Source organism: Microcaecilia unicolor, chromosome 8 (genome assembly GCF_901765095.1).
Source record: "Microcaecilia unicolor chromosome 8, aMicUni1.1, whole genome shotgun sequence".
Lineage (NCBI taxonomy): Eukaryota > Metazoa > Chordata > Amphibia > Gymnophiona > Siphonopidae > Microcaecilia > Microcaecilia unicolor.
The window spans coordinates 7066099-7084540 of record NC_044038.1 but is presented as its reverse complement, the minus strand read 5'-3'; the positions used below and the strand labels follow the sequence as shown (position 1 = coordinate 7084540).

Here is an 18442-nt window from a genome sequence, read left to right as displayed (position 1 = left end):
CCAGAGAGAGAGAGAATTAGGAGGAAGTTTAAAGGATCAAAATCAAGCTAATTTCAGCAGTAACAAATAAACGATCACTTACCAAGCTGCAGGAAAATGTCACAATAATGTACGATTTATTTTCTGACAATTACCACAGGATTTACCAGTGGCGTAGCCACAGGTGGGCTTGGGTGGGCCAGGGCCCGCCCATTTATGGCTCAGGCCCACCCAACAGTAGCATGTGTTTAGTGGTAACTGGTGGGAATCCCAAGCTCCGCCAGCTGAAGATTTCCCCCTGATGGTAATAAAAACGCTACTCTCCACGACACCGGCGCATGCTCAGTTTTCAGTGCATTCCTGCTGCCAAGGTGGAAAAAAGCGTTTTCCCACCAGCTGAGATTTTTTTTCTTGGAGGGGGGAGAACACATGGTGCCCACCCAATTCTTGCCTAGGCCCACCCAAAATCTGTTGTTTGGCTACGCCCTTGGGATTTACAAAACTATACTGAGTTCCAATCTTGTGAAAACTGATCTCACATTGTCCCTACAAGGAATTTTACACAATCCAGTCGCAAAAACATGGGATGATGGCTCTGTATCCCAGGGGCACCCTTCTAAAAAAAGGAGCCAAGGGGCCCTGGCAATCCCTCACCTTTCCTATACAATATTCACTGGAAGGCTAGTGGATCCCTCCCTTCTCAGAATTTATTGGAAAAAAAATGATGATTCCCAGAAACCCCAATTCCCTGTGAAAATCACCCCCCCCCCCCCCCATTAGCCCAAAATCTCCACCCCTCACCCTCCCGGTCTCTCTCATACTCAGAAATCCCCAGTAGTCCAGAGGGGGCTAAAGCAATCTCATTTGTTCCTGCTCTGATTGACCCTCAGTTATCCCTATCATGCGATAGCTCGCTCTCTTTTACAGTTGGGCCTGATATTTTGTGCACTGAGCTACGTTATTGCAGATTATTACGTTACAGACTGTGCAGGGTCCTTCCCTTTGCAATTTGGCTTGTAGGTCCACCAGTGGAAAGTAGCCATGAACCTGTTAGTAACCTGTGAGAGTCCAGAACTGCCGTCTATGTGATTAGTTAGCTGAAAGCCTCAACTCAGTCAACTGTTCTCAAATGAACCTTCTTCTGGATGCATGTTGAGTTCTTTGTTGTTTTAAAATGCCAGCGGTGCAGGAGAACCACATAGTAGGCCTCTGAGAAGACGCGTCTAAGTACATTTCTACAGCTGAAAACATATGTGTGATGAAACACATTTAGCCTGATATTCAGCTGGTGGTGACCAGCATTTTACTAATTGCCAGCAGCATTATCTCTGGAAATTCAGTGCCAGGCCTGGTCCGGGGCTCTGGCATTGAATTTCCAGGTGTATTATGGGAGCTGCAAAAATATAGCTGGCTGTGGGGCCCTTTTACAAAGGTGTGAGAGAGCTAACGTGGCACCCTGGTCAGTAATTCCGAGTCTGGCGTGCACCGAACCCTGTGATAGAAAATAGTTTTCCATTTTCTACCTCAGGGGGTGTTCCTGGCGGTGATCGGCAGCATGACCTCAAAATGCCCCACAAATAGCTGGCTTCAGCTTGGACGTTAACCGGACATTTTCAGTGGAACTATCTGGTTAAGAGCCACTGAATGTGTCTGGTTGGCCCTGGCTGGGTAATTTAAAAGGCCAGGAGCCTCTCCTGACAATTTAAATCATTTTAATTATTGGGCCCATAGGCTATGTATAAACAATACAGAAGCTGTAAGAAGCACCACAGCAACACTGGCCTGGGAGGTCATGAACTCATTAGGTCTTGAATGTTAAGTAGAGACAGACCTGGCTAGTGCCTGAGTGGCAGACCACTAGAGAAGACTGGGCTTTGTGGGCTGCAGTTTCTGGTTAAGAAAAAGGTTACAGGCCCTGTGGTTGACTATAATCGCCTAACCCTGGATCCCCAAAAATGGGTGGAAATGATGGAGTGGTAAGCATGGCCTGGTACCTGAAGATGAAGATGAAGAGCATAAGCAACATACAGAAAGTGGCCACATTATCCATTGTCTTCATCAGGACCACCAACTGGCGTCGAAGGGCGGGCATGAATCGCACCAGCTTGAGGACCCTCAGCAAGCGGAACGTTCTCAGTACAGAGAGGCCTCCGTCTGACTGCCCAATGATCTCCCACACACTGTATTGGGAACATAACAGTGATCAGCTCAGATATTTCCACTTGATTTGTTACTCACTAGCTAAGCGTAAGGGCAGACTGCGCAGGCATGTCCATAATATATTACATTCTCATGGTCAGGGGCGGACAGAGGGTGGTCTGGGCCTCCTGCCCAGCTGCTGCCTGACACCCCCCCCCCCTGCTGCCCCTGCCGCCCCGGTCCTACCTGAGGGATCCTGGTAGTCTGGTGGCCTCTGCGAGGGGGGGGGGCATGTTCTTTCCTGCCCGTTGTGCTGCTGCTATTCCTCCGCCTGCTGGCACTGCCGTGTTTTCAACATGGCGACCGAGATGTCCCATGGTAGTCTCGTGGGTCTTCACAGTCTCGCGAGAGTTCCGCAGGGAGTCTCAGCCACCATTTTTATAATATGTGGTGATGGGTGTGGGGGGAGGGGGGGAGAGAATAGCGGCAGCCCAGCAGGCCAGGCAGGAAAGAACTTGTTCCCCTTTGCTGAGGCCACTACATCAGCATCTTGGCAGAGCCTTTCTTTGGTTTTTGCAACTACATGCAAGGTGGTTTACATATTATATACAGGTACTTATTTGTACCTAGGGTAATGGAGCCACAAGGAGCTGTAGTGGGACTTCAACCCAGTTCCCCAGGATCAAAGTCCACTGCACTAACCACTAGGCTCCTCCTCCACTCCAAGACAAGAGGAAGTAGGGGGGTGGGGAATAGTAAAGGAGGGGAGAAACAGAACTCCATTGTTGATAGAAAGATGGTATTAGTAGACAAGGAAGGGTAGATATGCCTGAACTGACCAGTAGGCATATCTGCCCTTCAGGGACAGTCCTATCGTGTCAGGAAGGCATCTTCAAAAAGGAACCTTTTCGGGTCTATTTTAAATTTTGTCAAGGTGATCTCAAAGTCATACTTTGGCGATGGAGACAGGAATGTCTTTCCCAATGCCCCAGCACAAGAGCCTACACAGATCAGAAATTTTGAGCAACTGGTGAGCATCAGGAAAGCAGGAGCCTCAGTGACCTGTGCTTTCCACTACGAGGACAGGTCATTGTGACATCTCAGAGCATGGCCAGGGCAGCCCTTCCTCACAACCCCTCAATCTACCCCCATGTTTTCTGTTTTAGAGTGGAAGCATGGGGGGGGGGAGGGGAAAGGAAGAGTGTGTGTGTGGAGGGGGGGCTGCAGGGAGTTCATTTGACCTGTAGTGAAAGAAGAGGCAAGGGTAAAATTGAAACATGGAGACAGGGCCGCTGAGAGGGGGGGCAGGGGGACAAAATTCCCTGGGCCCGGCGCCGGGGTCAGGTCGCCGGTGCTGCAAGTCCCCAGTCTCACCTGCCTGCCTCCTCGGCTCCGGGCCCCCTGCATTCGAAGCGGCAGTCACAGATCGCCTCCCTTCGGGCCTTCCCTCCCTGTGTCCCGCCCTCGCGGAAACCGGAAGTTACATCAGATGAGGGCGGGATACAGGGAGGGAAGGCCTCTTTGAATGCAAGGGCCCCGGAGCTGTGGAGGCAGGCAGGTAAGACAGGGGACTGCAGCGGCGGAGGGAGCGACGGGGGGCGGCAGCGGCGGGCAGGCGGAGGCGGAGCGGCCTTGCCCCAGGCCTGGCCTAGTCTCTCGGCGGCCCTGCATGGAGAGATGGGGGACAGATATAAAGAGAAGATGGGAGGGGAAGAAATGAGATGGGTAGCATGAGAAGGGAAGGGTGAAAATAAGGAAAGTGAGAGTAGGGAAGGAGGAAAGGGGGAGGAGTGAAGGGAAGAAGAATAGGGAGATGGACAGGGGAGGGGAAGAGATAAGAGTTGATCTGAAGGGGAGGAAGGACAGAGATTAGAAACAGAGGGAGGAGGTGGAGGGGACAGATGGAGGAGAGGAGAATGGTGAAGAGAGAGATAAAGGGGATGGAGGAGAGAGATACGAAAATAGATGAGGGAGCAGGAGGTGAGTAGTATGTGAGAGGTGAGGAAGTGTGAGCTCTGGGAGAAGAGGGATGTGTGTAAGGAGCAGAGAAGCAAATAGATTGTGAGAGGAAGTGGGGAGAGGAAAATAGAGGAGTACAGATGGGATAAAGGAAAACAACAGAAATGGGACCTAGGAATGAAACACACAAAAGAACACTGGCAGCAGGACGGAAAATCTACTAGGATGGCTGAAAGTATAGCATGAATAAAAAACTAAAAAAAAAAACCCCAAAAGATCAGAAATCAAATGGAGAGAGAGAAAATGAATAAAGAAAGAAAATTTAGAGAAAGGAAAACTAAAAACTTAAAAAAAAAAAGCTGGAATAAGATCAAGGAAGAATATAAGCACAGAAGATCAAGAAATGCAATAGCTTGTGAATATTTTCCTGAAATGCTCTCTAAGGGGTGGGAGAGTTGAGGCTGGTAGGGTTGGGCCTTGGAAGAGAGAGAAAGAGAGAGAGTGTCAAGGAAGAGGGGGAGGGGAAGGGAGGGGAGGGAAAAAAGATTTGCACCCTTTCACTTCCCCTATGCCAATCTGGGGGGGGGGGAAGAATTAACGGCCCACCTTTCTGATCTCCTTAATTCTTACCCATCCCCACAAATGAAATGATCAATTTACACCTATGGGACAAGGACATGTGGGGGGAGGGGGGCAAATGAAAACTGGAGCAGTACCTGCCTAATCCAGCCCTCATTGCATGACTTAAAGACCAGTCTTTCCAACAGATGGCTGCCTTTTTCAAATATCTAAAATGAATAAATATGTCAGAGACCTGGCATAGACAAATTTATCTCATGGGCATCCTTTGTGGATGTTCTGGCTCTGGAGCATCAGGAAAAGTTGGAGAATGGTTGAGAAACATTGTCAGTACCAACTTTGTGGATTTCTGTCCAGCCCTTATCTCCTTGAGATCATGGTCAAATCACTTAACCCTTTCATTGCCTCAAGTATGAACTTGGATTGTACCAGACCATAACTTACCTTGAACTACAATTGAAAAAATAAATGTGAGCTAAATCCAACATCCCTTCCCCTTCCTACACCCCTGCTCCACCTCTCTTATTCTTTAGCTAATAGGGAATCTAGAGGTATTCCCGTACTTATTTCAACATGTGATCAGGAGTTAGGAGGGTCTCCACCTCCTCCATGCAGTACGTGTGAGAAGCAACATAACTTCTGTGGGGTAAATGCAGGTTACCTAATAATCACTATGATCCCGTCAAAGATGTTGTAGGGGTTCTTAATGTAGCCAAAAAGACCAAAAGCCAATAGCTTCAGCAGCATTTCCAGGGCGAACATACTGGTAAATACAATGTTACTAATCTCCAGGGCGTTGGTCAGTTCTTCAGGCTATAAAAGAGAACGAACATGTTATTAGGCACTTACTTGAGTAAAACTCGATATTTTCACTTGAAATAAATATTTTTCCTTTCATTATCATCATCAGGTGAGTCTATAAAATGGATCTAACATTTTGGGGGGCCCTTTAACTAAGGCACGAGGAAAAATGGCCTGCAGTAGCGTAGACGCGTGTTTTGGGTGCGCACACAATCATTTTTCAGCGCACCTGTACAAAAATGCCTTTTTAAAATTTTTGCCGAGAATGGACGTGCCACGTGTCCATTTGGGTCTGAGACCTTACCGCCAGCCGGGAGGTAATGGTCTATGCGCATTAAAATGCCAATTACCGCCCTTGCGTCAGAAAATAAAAAATATTTTCGGGCGCGCGTAGCGAACACGTGTAAAAAATGAAATTACTGCAAGGGCTACACGGTAGCCAGGCAGTAACTCAAAATTGACGTGCGTTGGGCATGCATTGGCACCTTGGCAGCTTAGTAAAAGAGCCCCTGTGTGCCAACGAAATATGGCTTAAAAGTGCTGGATTTAGTGCGAATGCACCGAACTAAGCCACATTAACTTCAAATCTTAGTGCATTTTAGTAGAAGAAGGATACAAATATCTATAGGATTATTAAAGGTCACAATAGAAATCAAACAAAATAAAACATGAAAAAGAAAATAAGATGATACCTTTTTTATTGGACATAACTTAATACATTTCTTGATTAGCTTTCGAAGGTTGCCCTTCTTCGTCAGATCGGAAATTAGGATTATTAGAAGCCTCAGATCTGCTACATTGACTAAGGATTTACTATCTGATTATTTTATGACTGCAAAGGGCATAGTTAATGATGTACTGGGCGTTTGTTTTGTAATGTCATGTGTTTGTGTATATTATTTTGTATATGCTACCTGCTTTGGAATAAAGGTGTGTAATATATATATATATATATATCGTGTCAAAAAAAATGTCCACTATTGATATTTAAATATACAGCAATCTAACGATTCCACAATCAATACTAACACACAATACTGTATATTAATGTTCTTGAATATTAATTCTTAGCAGACCTCAGAGGTATTGTTGATGTTGCACTTTCACTTTGATGTTATGAAACATCTAGTGATTGAACTTATTTGCCTCTCGTCATTGGTCAATAAATTTACATTTTTTAAAACTTTTTAATTATATCTTTTAACTTTTTATATCCAATCTTTCTCAATCATCATAAAATAAAAAGGAAAAGATCCCTTGTACTTAGCTTTGTATCAACTAAAGACTCAAGTCTGTAAGACTTCTATCACTCGTCATCTAGGGTTCCACACTGACACGTGTTTTGCCGAATAGGCTTTATCAAGGCTGTGTGCCCCTTACTATCTCATAACTGAGTAGTTCTCTCTTGATCGCCAGCTCAGTTATGAGATAGTAAGGGGCACACAGCCTTGATAAAGCCTATTCGGCGAAACACGTGTCGGTGTGGAACCCTAGATGACGAGTGATAGAAGTCTTACAGACTTGAATCTTTAGTTGATACAAAGCTAAGTACAAGGGATCTTTCCCTTGTTATTTTATGACGATTGAGAAAGATTGGATATAAAAAGTTAAAGACTTTTTGGCAGTACTTGACTGGTGGACCGAGAATTGAAGGTTGCAGACGAGGTCTTAGACTGGTTTACTTCATTTTTTTGGATGCAAGTTCATTTTCAGTAACCAGAGTGGGCCTTTCCTTGGGTGGTACCACAAGATTCAAATTTTATCTCCACTGTTCAATATTTTTCTTAGCCTCGTGGCCACAGTGATTCAAGATCATTGAATTATCGTTTATCATTTTGTTTATTGGTTTTAATATACCACTTCTATTTGTCAAGCAATTTGAAGCTTGGGAAATAAAAGGAAGCAAAGATACTCCATAAATTTATGGGAAAGAAACCGTACAAACCAACATACCCACAGTGAAGGAGAATCATCCACTCTGCTACAACTGCAAGCAGGTCTCTCAAAGAATACAATTACTATATTAGCTACTGTATAATACATTTTCTGATCGTCTTGATCTTGGTCCTTCACAAGGCTGTTTGAACTCAGTTGTGGACTGGGTTCCTGCTATATAAATGGTATTTTCACTATAACATGCGTACTATTCAGCTTAGTACATTTCTACCAGAACAGACCATTCTTTTAGGTCACTTCCAGACCTTGTGGGTTGCTCATGGATCAGGCTTATATGCTACACTTCAAAGAAGTCATAAGCATGGAAATCTATCATATCTATTCATTAGGAACAGTCTGAAAATCTGTCTGTTGGCTACCCGTGAGGGCTGAGAGTGAATACGATAACGCAGTAACTTTTCTACAAGTACACTGAGGGCTGGATTCTGTATATGAAGATCTATGTCAAGCCCAGATTCTACAGAGGGCGCCCAACCTTAATCGAATTTTAGCATAGTGCGCAGGTCACGCCTAACTTCGGGCGCTGGACTTATGCCTGGTTGTTCTATAACATGGTGCCTAACTTTTAGGGACATCCATGATCCGTCTATGCCCCTCCCATGGCCACGCTCCCTTTTGGGGTGCACAAGGAAAAAGTTAGCTGCCATGTTATAGAAACTGTAGATCTGAGATCCACATACAACTCCAATTAAGTGCTTGTTATCACCTATGTGCATGGATCTTGGATCCATGTTCAAATCCCAGCACCCGACTTTGGGTGACCTATATAGAATCCAGTGGACAGAACATATTAAAGTAATCATGGACCTTATATCTGACCTCTAGGTGTCACCACTGAGCACCATCTGTGACTATCTCCCCTTCCCCACCAAAGGGCTGTGAATGCTGCCTCTGCTGAAGACAAAAGCCAGAAACTTCCTGCCTTGGTTGTCTTTCCCACATAAAGTTCAATTCTGTTGTAACAGAGTGAATTGTGCTGGCACCGAGGTGCCACTTGGAGAGCTGTAACGATGTTCTTGCAAGCACAATTCACTCTGATACAGCACAACTCAACTTGATGTAGCGAATGCTGAATTCTTACAAAACTAGGCCAACTGGATGGGCCAGTCAGTTTTTTATCTGCAGACATCAGGGCTGGACTGCTACTGGAGTAGCAGAATTTGCGGGCCCTTGGTGCAATGGCACAGCAAGATAGGACCTGCTTCTGCCCCCCTCCCTCTGCTTTTGCTGCTGCCACTGTCACCCTATCTCTGCCTGGCTACTATGAAGCCCTGTAAAGTGGCATTGAACTCTGATCGCAGACACATGCTCAAGTTCTACTGGGGCTCACTCCCTCTGACATCCAGCCAGAGGGGCAGGATCCAGCAGAACTTGACTGAACATCTATGCTCAGAGGGCCTGAGTCATGCACAGCAGGGGCGTAGCCAGACTTCGGCGGGAGGGGGGTTCAGAGCTCGAGGTGAGGTGGCACATTTTAGCCTCCCTCGGTGCCACAGCCCCCCCCCCCTGCCATTTTTGACCTCCCCGCCACCACCACCACCACCAGCACCTTTAACCCCCTCCAAGCGCCAACCCTTTCGAGTCCCTCTTCCCGCCACCGCCAACCTTCCCCCCGCCGCCACCGTCAGGTACCTTTGCTGGTGGGGGTCCTCAACCCCCACCAGCCAAAGTCGTCTTCTCCGGCGCAGCCGTGTTGCTGATCTGCAAGGGCAGGCTTCTGTTTCTGTGAGTCTGTCATCCTGCATGTACGGCTGCGCCGGAGAAGATCAGCAACGTGGCTGCGCCGGAGAAGAGGACTTCAGCTGGCGGGAGTTGGGGACCCCTGCCAGCAAAGTTACCTGACGGCAGCGGGGGAAGGTTGGCGGCGGGAGGGGGGTCGACGGGGTTGGTGGCGGGGGGGGGGGGCAGGGCCAAATCTACGGGGGCCCATGCCCCCGTGGCCCCAAGTAGATAAGCCCCTGATGCACAGTGCTTTACAGGACTCCAGGGAGGCTGGACAAACGTAGGATGGTGATGGTGGCTGTGCCAGTGGCAGTGGTGTGTAGGTGGGGGAGGACAGGGACAATGTGGGAGAGATGCTGGACATGGGAGGGGCAACAAAGAGAAAGGAAGGTGCTGGACAGGCAGATAGGAAGGGGCAGAGGAGATGCTAGATATTGCGGGGGGACAGGGGAGGGTGTTCATGGGTCAAGGTTCACCTAGGGTGTCAGATACTCTTGGGCTGTCCCTAGCCAACATCGGTTACATTACCATCCACTTGACTTCCCCTGGGCCACCAAGTGACAGGTCACCAAGGCTTCTGGGGTTTCTTGCTTTATTGTCCTTCACTGCTAAGCAAAAACTGTCATCTGGTTTCTTGTCTGACATGACAACTGTCTACAGCGTGTGACAGATCTTTAACTACTGCGTCAGTTTAAAAACTCATTAAAGAACCAGCACTTGCTAATTTAAAGAAAAGCCTGGGGGACTGTCTTTCTGCCACTCAGCTTGTTTTAAACTTCCGAAGCAGACGTTTCATTCTGAAGGCATATTACAAAGCTGATGGCTTGTTATAGAACACCAGGTACCATGATGCTACCTCTGGTGGACAGGCAGCAATTCCATACCTCACCGGTTTCTACTTTCAAGAGTAACCTCTCCTGTACTTTCTCAAAGACCTGGCACCTGCTGGGCACTGGTTTGTAATTACAAGCACTTATCAACCCGCTTGGTGACATTATTGCTTATATAGCGCCTACCATGATAAAAGTCACTTTGTCAAAGTGAATCCTGTGAGATCTCAATGTGTGGCTGCTCTTTCGTTCCTTTACGGATGTTCAACTTGCTGCGTAAAATCACCCTTTTTCATAGCCACTACTATTGAGTAAAAACTGAAGGTCCATGTGCTCCATGACTGCCACTAGAGGGCAGTAAGTGCTCTAGGGGCTGAATGCCGAGTCAGGAGTTGTATGTATAATTTGGAAACTAATCCAAAAGAAGGCCAACTGCACTTCTTACAACTCTCCTAGGGCTGGCACAGTGGCAAGAACAGAAGGTCCCAGTTCAGTTCCTGAATTAGGTCTTCTAGACTCCAGCTTAGCTGGGGGTTGGGGGTGCTACAGAGGTGACTTTTGAGCCCCATGACAGGGGTGTGTGGGTTGTGGTTAGGGGTGTCTAATCTTATAAGGAGCTACCGGGATTTAGGCAGCAAGAGTGCACATAAACGCCATGTGGGAATGTGACTCTGTGGACATGCAAAGAGCGCTCAGAGACACAGGAAGACAAGGGGTAAGAGAAAACAGAAGATGTCTTTATTACAAATCACAGGTTGGTGCAGTGCTATGTGTTCTTGTCGAACCCTGAGGAAGCAGTCTTACTAGGGCTGGCTCCTGGCCATACCCCAAACACAGTGCTACTACCCATGTAAACAAACAGAGTCCAACACAGGCTTGCCTTCAGCCTGGAACACGCAACATATGAGTCTTCAAGGTAGCTGCAGAAACTTCCTGCCTTGGTTACCTTTCCCACATAGACTCTGGAGATATAAGCTTGAGGGCCGCCAGTCTGCTTCCCTGAGCCCCGCCCCCCCCTCCCCTAGGTACTATAATGTCTAGAGCAAAAATTGGGATGCTTTTATCTGGACCTGTTTCAATCACGACTAAAGTCACAAAAGGTGCCGTAACTGACTGCTGGAGAGCTTGAGGTATGAACGTCCCCCGCCGCTAGTGCAGGGCCCTTTTTACCTCAGCTTAAGAAAAGGGCCCCATAGTGACAATCAAAGGTGTTTTAGTGATCTGGATATAAATGTACGAAGGACTGGCTAAAGACCTGAAAACTCAATGTGGAAACTTAAACGTGTAAAACCTTTCTTCCCGAGGGAAATATTTCGCAACCTTGTAGAATCAATGGTACTAAGCCATACAGACTATTGCAACGGAATCCATGCGGGATGCAAAGAACAACTGACAAAGAAACTCCAGACCGCTCAAAACACAGCAGCCAGGTTGATATTTGGTAAATCGTGATTCGAAAGTGCCAAACCCCTCCAGGCAAAACTGCACTGGCTTCCAATTAAAGAACGTATCACCTTCAAAATCTGCACCCTGGTCCACAAAATTATCTACGGCCAAGTCCCAGGATACATGACAAAGCTCATTGACCTACCAATCAGAAACATATCTAGTTCATCTCGAACATACCAAAAACCTCCACTACCCAAACTGCAAAGGACTCAAATACAAAGCAACCTACGCATCCAGCTTCTCCTATATAAGCACACAATTATGGAACACACTGCCAAAAGCTGTGAAAACAACCTATGACCACCTAAACTTCAGAAAATCACTGAAAACCTACCTATTCAAAAAGGCATACCCCACCGACCCAACATAGATACCTACACTCTGCAACTCAACAAAACCAAAGCTCGTAATGGACACTTTATAACCTTTCCTCTCATCAAACCCCATTGTACCTGATACACATGTACCTGTATTCAACCACACTACTATCTTGTTTCTCTACCGGACTAGGCGAAAGCCTTTACGGTACTATGTAAACCACATTGAGCCTGCAAATAGGTGGGAAAATGTGGGATACAAATGTAACAAATAAATAAAATAAATATATAAATACATTTTACATGCGCTACACTATCCAATTATATGCCAATAAAATGTTTGAGTTAGTGGACTGGAGATAAGAGGTTCCAGGTCCCTCCATTAATCAACTGACTAATTAAATCACTTGCTTCAAACCTTTCTACCAGAAGGACGTAGAGTTAAGATGTGGAGACCCAAGCGACTAAGGGAAAAGGCTCTGAGCCAAGCCTTGAACTACCTCAGACCATACGTCTCGAACAGCTCTGCGCGTCTGCTGGGGAAATCCCATTTTTTTAAACAAGGATCTTTCTTTTTCAAGACATAATGAGGTCATTTAATAGCAATAAAAGCAATAGTGCCTGACATTTCTTCTTTTTGACAAGTTTGACATATTGAGTACAATCCCTTTATGTTTTCAGTGCTCATCAGGCTTCATTGTGAAATATGATCCCTACCAGGAAATGAACCCTGCTGCAGGACCAAATGGTGTAATGAGAATCCTGACGGTACAGCACAAGGGATTATTGTTTAAACGACACTTTTCATTGTCTTGTTAAAACTGGTTGGATGTATTTTAGTACTCTCGCTGTAAAAGGATGCAAGAAATCAGAGATCCCTTAACAGGATATGTGGACAGACATGAACGAGCCTGAATAGTTCAGAAACAAATTCTTGTGGCCACAACTGAGCAATGGGAATTCCTAGTTTAAATTAGTTTGTGTGTTATTGTACAATTTTGCAATAAGTGACGGTATAGTAAATAAATGATAAACGTGAACTGATTGCTTACTCTTTCAAAACGTAGAAGGACTAGGCCTGGATACTCAATGAAATTACATGGAAATACTTTTGAAACAAATAGGAGGAAATATTTTTTCACAATAAATAGTTAAGCTCTACATATGCTAAAAGAAGTTAGTATATCTGGGTTTACAAAAGGTTTGGGCGAGTTCCTTGAGGAAAACTCCATAAACTGCTGTTTAAGATAGACACAGGGAAAGCCAATACCTAGCCCTGGGCTCAGCAGCATGGAATCTTGTTACTCTTTGGGATTCTGGAATCTTGCTACTCTTTGGGATTCCGGAATCTTGCTACTCTTTGGGATTCTGCCAGGTACTTGTGACCTGGATTGACCACTACTGGAAGCAGGACACTTACAGTGGGGGAAATAAGTATTTGATCCCTTGCTGATTTTGTAAGTTTGCCCACTGACAAAGACATGAGCAGCCCATAATTGAAGGGTAGGTTATTGGTAACAGTGAGAGATAGCACATCACAAATTAAATCCGGAAAATCACATTGTGGAAAGTATATGAATTTATTTGCATTCTGCAGAGGGAAATAAGTATTTGATCCCCCACCAACCAGTAAGAGATCTGGCCCCTACAGACCAGGTAGATGCTCCAAATCAACTCGTTACCTGCATGACAGACAGCTGTCGGCAATGGTCACCTGTATGAAAGACACCTGTCCACAGACTCAGTGAATCAGTCAGACTCTAACCTCTACAAAATGGCCAAGAGCAAGGAGCTGTCTAAGGATGTCAGGGACAAGATCATACACCTGCACAAGGCTGGAATGGGCTACAAAACCATCAGTAAGACGCTGGGCGAGAAGGAGACAACTGTTGGTGCCATAGTAAGAAAATGGAAGAAGTACAAAATGACTGTCAATCGACAAAGATCTGGGGCTCCACGCAAAATCTCACCTCGTGGGGTATCCTTGATCATGAGGAAGGTTAGAAATCAGCCTACAACTACAAGGGGGGAACTTGTCAATGATCTCAAGGCAGCTGGGACCACTGTCACCACGAAAACCATTGGTAACACATTACGACATAACGGATTGCAATCCTGCAGTGCCCGCAAGGTCCCCCTGCTCCGGAAGGCACATGTGACGGCCCGTCTGAAGTTTGCCAGTGAACACCTGGATGATGCCGAGAGTGATTGGGAGAAGGTGCTGTGGTCAGATGAGACAAAAATTGAGCTCTTTGGCATGAACTCAACTCGCCGTGTTTGGAGGAAGAGAAATGCTGCCTATGACCCAAAGAACACCGTCCCCACTGTCAAGCATGGAGGTGGAAATGTTATGTTTTGGGGGTGTTTCTCTGCTAAGGGCACAGGACTACTTCACCGCATCAATGGGAGAATGGATGGGGCCATGTACCGTACAATTCTGAGTGACAACCTCCTTCCCTCCGCCAGGGCCTTAAAAATGGGTCGTGGCTGGGTCTTCCAGCACGACAATGACCCAAAACATACAGCCAAGGCAACAAAGGAGTGGCTCAGGAAGAAGCACATTAGGGTCATGGAGTGGCCTAGCCAGTCACCAGACCTTAATCCCATTGAAAACTTATGGAGGGAGCTGAAGCTGCGAGTTGCCAAGCGACAGCCCAGAACTCTTAATGATTTAGAGATGATCTGCAAAGAGGAGTGGACCAAAATTCCTCCTGACATGTGTGCAAACCTCATCATCAACTACAGAAGACGTCTGACCGCTGTGCTTGCCAACAAGGGTTTTGCCACCAAGTATTAGGTCTTGTTTGCCAGAGGGATTAAATACTTATTTCCCTCTGCAGAATGCAAATAAATTCATATACTTTCCACAATGTGATTTTCCGGATTTAATTTGTGATGTGCTATCTCTCACTGTTACCAATAACCTACCCTTCAATTATGGGCTGCTCATGTCTTTGTCAGTGGGCAAACTTACAAAATCAGCAAGGGATCAAATACTTATTTCCCCCACTGTATGTTCTTATGCATTTTGAACGACTTAGCTATTGCCACAACTGCACTGAAGGGTGTTAAAACTTAACGAACCATTAACGAGCAAGTAGTAAACCGTGGCATGAACTAAAGGCTTCTCCGAGCCATTTTCCGATCACGGTAGCAGCTAACAAAAACGGAATGCAGATGATCCAAAGGCTATTATAATGAGCTGCACTACCGTTGCAAGGCTATTATAATGAGATGCACTACCATTTTCCGATCCACTTACCGTGGAAAACCTAACGGGAGGTCTACACCTCTTGTTGGGGCAAAGGAAAGAATCGGAAGAAAAAAAATGTCGTCAGGGACGTCCTTTTTGGACGTCCTTCACCTGAACCCCCCCCCCCCCACTCCAAAGACGTTCTTTTTGGACGTCCTTCACTTAATAATAAAAACCTCAACCGTCCAAGTGCTCGTCTGGGACGTCCTTTATGGATGTCCTTCACGCAAAACAACAAAACAAAAAAGAGGACATCGTACTTCTTAATTTTTACTCTTGCTCTTCTGTTTTAAATCTTCCTTTGAGACATTTTTCCCTTCCTCCTCGGCAGCTGAAGAGAGGGCTAATTAACGATTGTGAGGCCCCCCCACGGTCTCTCAGCCAATCACAGTGCGTTTAACTGAAACCAGTGAGAGCTAAACGCGCTGTGATTGGCTGAGAGAGACCTAGGGGTGGAAGGTGGATGGGAGTTGACGATGTGGACGATGGACGTCCTCAACTGCGCTCTCCTGCACTTTTCTTGCCTGGGGTGGGCTCTCAGGGGTGGCGGCTGAGCCGGGATCACGGAAGGGAGGAACATCGGAGCCTTCCTGCAGAAGGCCGTGGAGCGGGTGAGTGGCACAGCGTCTTCCTTTTACCGGGCGGCGCAGGGAGGCGCATGGACGGCCACAGACATAGCGAAGGTGCCATAACTTAAAAAAAAATTTTTAAGTCCCTCACGAGCACTTGGGACACGTAGCTTGTTCTTCTTTTTTTTTAGATGGGTGTTAGGCGCTTTTTGGACGTATTTGGCATGCTCAGAGCAGCCAGCATAAAGCTTGGCTGCTCTGCGCATGCTCGACCGGCCAACTGGCCGACTGGCTTCCGAGGGAATAGAGAATGCAAGTGAGCTACAACGAGTAGCTCATTTGCATTCCCTTTCCTTGATGCATTCCCGTTGCTTACCGATTCGCTAAGGGAATTGGTAAGGGAAGGGCTCTAACGATTGTTTTAGTGCATCTTCCCCTAACTAAATAAATATAGGTAAAGAGGGGGGGGGGGGGGGGTGTTGTAGAAGTTATTACAAATGAAATTACATAACAAATATTATTTCTGTCATAAATCTGTACAAAGCTTAATTATTTTGTAGAAAATGGTATTTAGGAAGGTGAGAGCCTGACATCATGAATGACACAATTTTTGTGTTAAATTGAATAAAATCCATTTTAAAATATCTTCTTGCTTTCCTCCTTCCTGGTGACCGCTCTGCCCTATTCATTTAAATCAGTCCTTTCCATTTATTGAAACGTATTCTTTTAATATTTATGGCTAATTTCTCAGTAATGCTTTTTTTTTAATTATTATTATTGCTGCTGTCTATCTCTCTGCTGGGTAATTCCTGCTCACTCTTTTCAGGCTCCTGGGACATTTTAAAAAAGCCTCTGTTATCTGGAACACTGTCAGAGCTGTGTATTTTTTTTTTCTGCACAATTACTGCGTGTTCCAGGTGAACTCTAATGAAGAGATCACCAGCTTCTGTAGAGCAAAGAAAAGCCCCATTTGGAAGAAAGAGAAACCCTGCAGGTGGTCCACATCATTTCATAAAGGTAGTTAGTGTATGACATAAGTTACTCTTATTTTAAAAACCCATCTCCTCCTCTCCTTCTAGCCAATCATTCTGGAGTGTGATGGATTTTGATGGCATTGACTATTTTTAATTACAAAAAGAAGGGAGAAGATTTCCACAGATTTCCGAAGGTGTCTGCTTGAGTTTGCACCTTTGCCTTCCCATCTTCCTAAGCCCCTCCCCACATCACAACTGCCCTTCTATTTGCATGTACTTAAGCAAAAGTAAACAGAAGGCAGCAGAGCACCAGGAATCCTTCATGGACAAAGGCCCAGATGCATCAAACAAACGTAAAAAAATCCAAAACGTTAAAGTCCTTAACGATTTTGGAAAAACCCGAAGCCTGCACCAAAAAAACAGGTCAAACATGTTCGTAGCGTTATCAAGAAGTACAATGTATCAATGAATCGTAATCCCCGTCGGTAATGGGCCCCTAAATCATGCGCAGAGCAGCCAAGCGTTATGCTGGCTGCTCTGCGCATGCCACAAACGTCCAAAAACCCCCCACAACAAATGCATGCTGGACAGGGCTCACCATTCCTCCCCAATGGTCTGCAAACTCTAACACCAGCTCCAAGCTGGCGTAGGGTTTGCTGCGGCCAGCAAGCCAATCTTTGGTGCACTGGTCGCTGATCGTTGGGGATGAAAAGATTTAGCATGCATTTGCAAGCTATTTGCGCTAAGAGCCCTGTTTTCTATGCATTTGTATGCTAGTTGTGTTCAGAGTCCACAAGTGCATTGTTTCACGTGCTCGGGGACTCTGATCATGGGTCAGTAGCAAATGCAGACGCTAACAGCCTCTATCACCTGTGCTTGCTTCTGATCATCGGCCCATTAGCGCAGGGATGCAGGCCACCGAGAAGGGGGGATCAGGGGAGTAAAATTCCCCAGGCCCGGCCTCCAAAGGGGGGGGGGGGGGCGGCCGGCAAGCTTCTTCCTGTTTCTGGGTCTGTCTCTCGACTCCTGCTGCTTTTGTGTGTCGGGACCTGGATGTCTGCAGGAAGTTAGGTGAAAGTGGGGTGGGCGGGGTGTGGCAGAAGGAAGATGCCAGAGCTGGTGCAGGTAGCATTAGATGAAACTCTGCTATTGCTCAGGAGGCACCAATACCGCATTTAAAGATAGACCGAAGAGGGTGGTATTGCCAGATCCAGGGATTGAGGTTTTGACCAGTGCAGGAGAGCAAGTGAGGCAGACTTTTGGCACCCTGAGTCAATGCCCTAAGCCAGTCCTGATTGACTCATGCTCTGCCAGGATGGGAGATATTACAGAAAAAGAAAACGAGGGCCAAACTCTCCAACCTCCACCTAGCCATGAACATTTCCAGAGCTTTTCTAGCCTCCCTCCAACTCTCTGATCCTCCAGACTTCCTCAACCCCCTGGGGCTATCTCGTTCAGGCATCCCTGGCATGGGCACCCTAGGTGAACGCATCCCAGGTCAGGTGCCCATGACCTGAGCATCCCTAGACCAATAATGTTTACCTGGTTGGGGGGGGGGGGGGCGAAGCATCCAGCACTGTCCTCCATGTCCCCCACCTAATCCCTAACAGGGCATCAGGAAGCTTCTCTAGAGATTAGTCTGCCAAATAAGGCATTGCCTTTCTTAGAGGTCCTTTTACAAAATGGCGGTAAGCCCATCGTAGGCTTACCGCTCACTAAAAGGGAAGTACCACCGGGCTACTTACCGCCAGCGCTTAGGCAACAATGTAGCGCCTAAATCTATGCGCCTCCATTTACACCAATGAAAACATGGCATAAATACTGGTCTATAGATATAGGCTCAGAAGGCCATATTCTATAATTGCGTGTGTAAATTTCAGAATATCAATAAAACACCTATTTCCCCACCCATAAC

General features: G+C 46.3%; 1 protein-coding gene across 2 annotated transcripts in view; it reads right to left on the bottom strand.

Moving 5' to 3' along the window:
* CACNA1H (calcium voltage-gated channel subunit alpha1 H) overlaps positions 1-18442 on the bottom strand; it is a 311405-nt gene that overhangs the window by 136869 nt on the left and 156094 nt on the right. For both annotated transcript variants that reach the window (XM_030211678.1, XM_030211677.1), the window contains 2 exons: positions 5318-5469; positions 1974-2159 (listed from right to left, as the gene is read on the bottom strand). In XM_030211678.1, coding sequence (XP_030067538.1) covers positions 1974-2159; positions 5318-5469 — 338 coding nt within the window. The remainder of the gene's footprint in view (positions 1-1973; positions 2160-5317; positions 5470-18442) is intronic.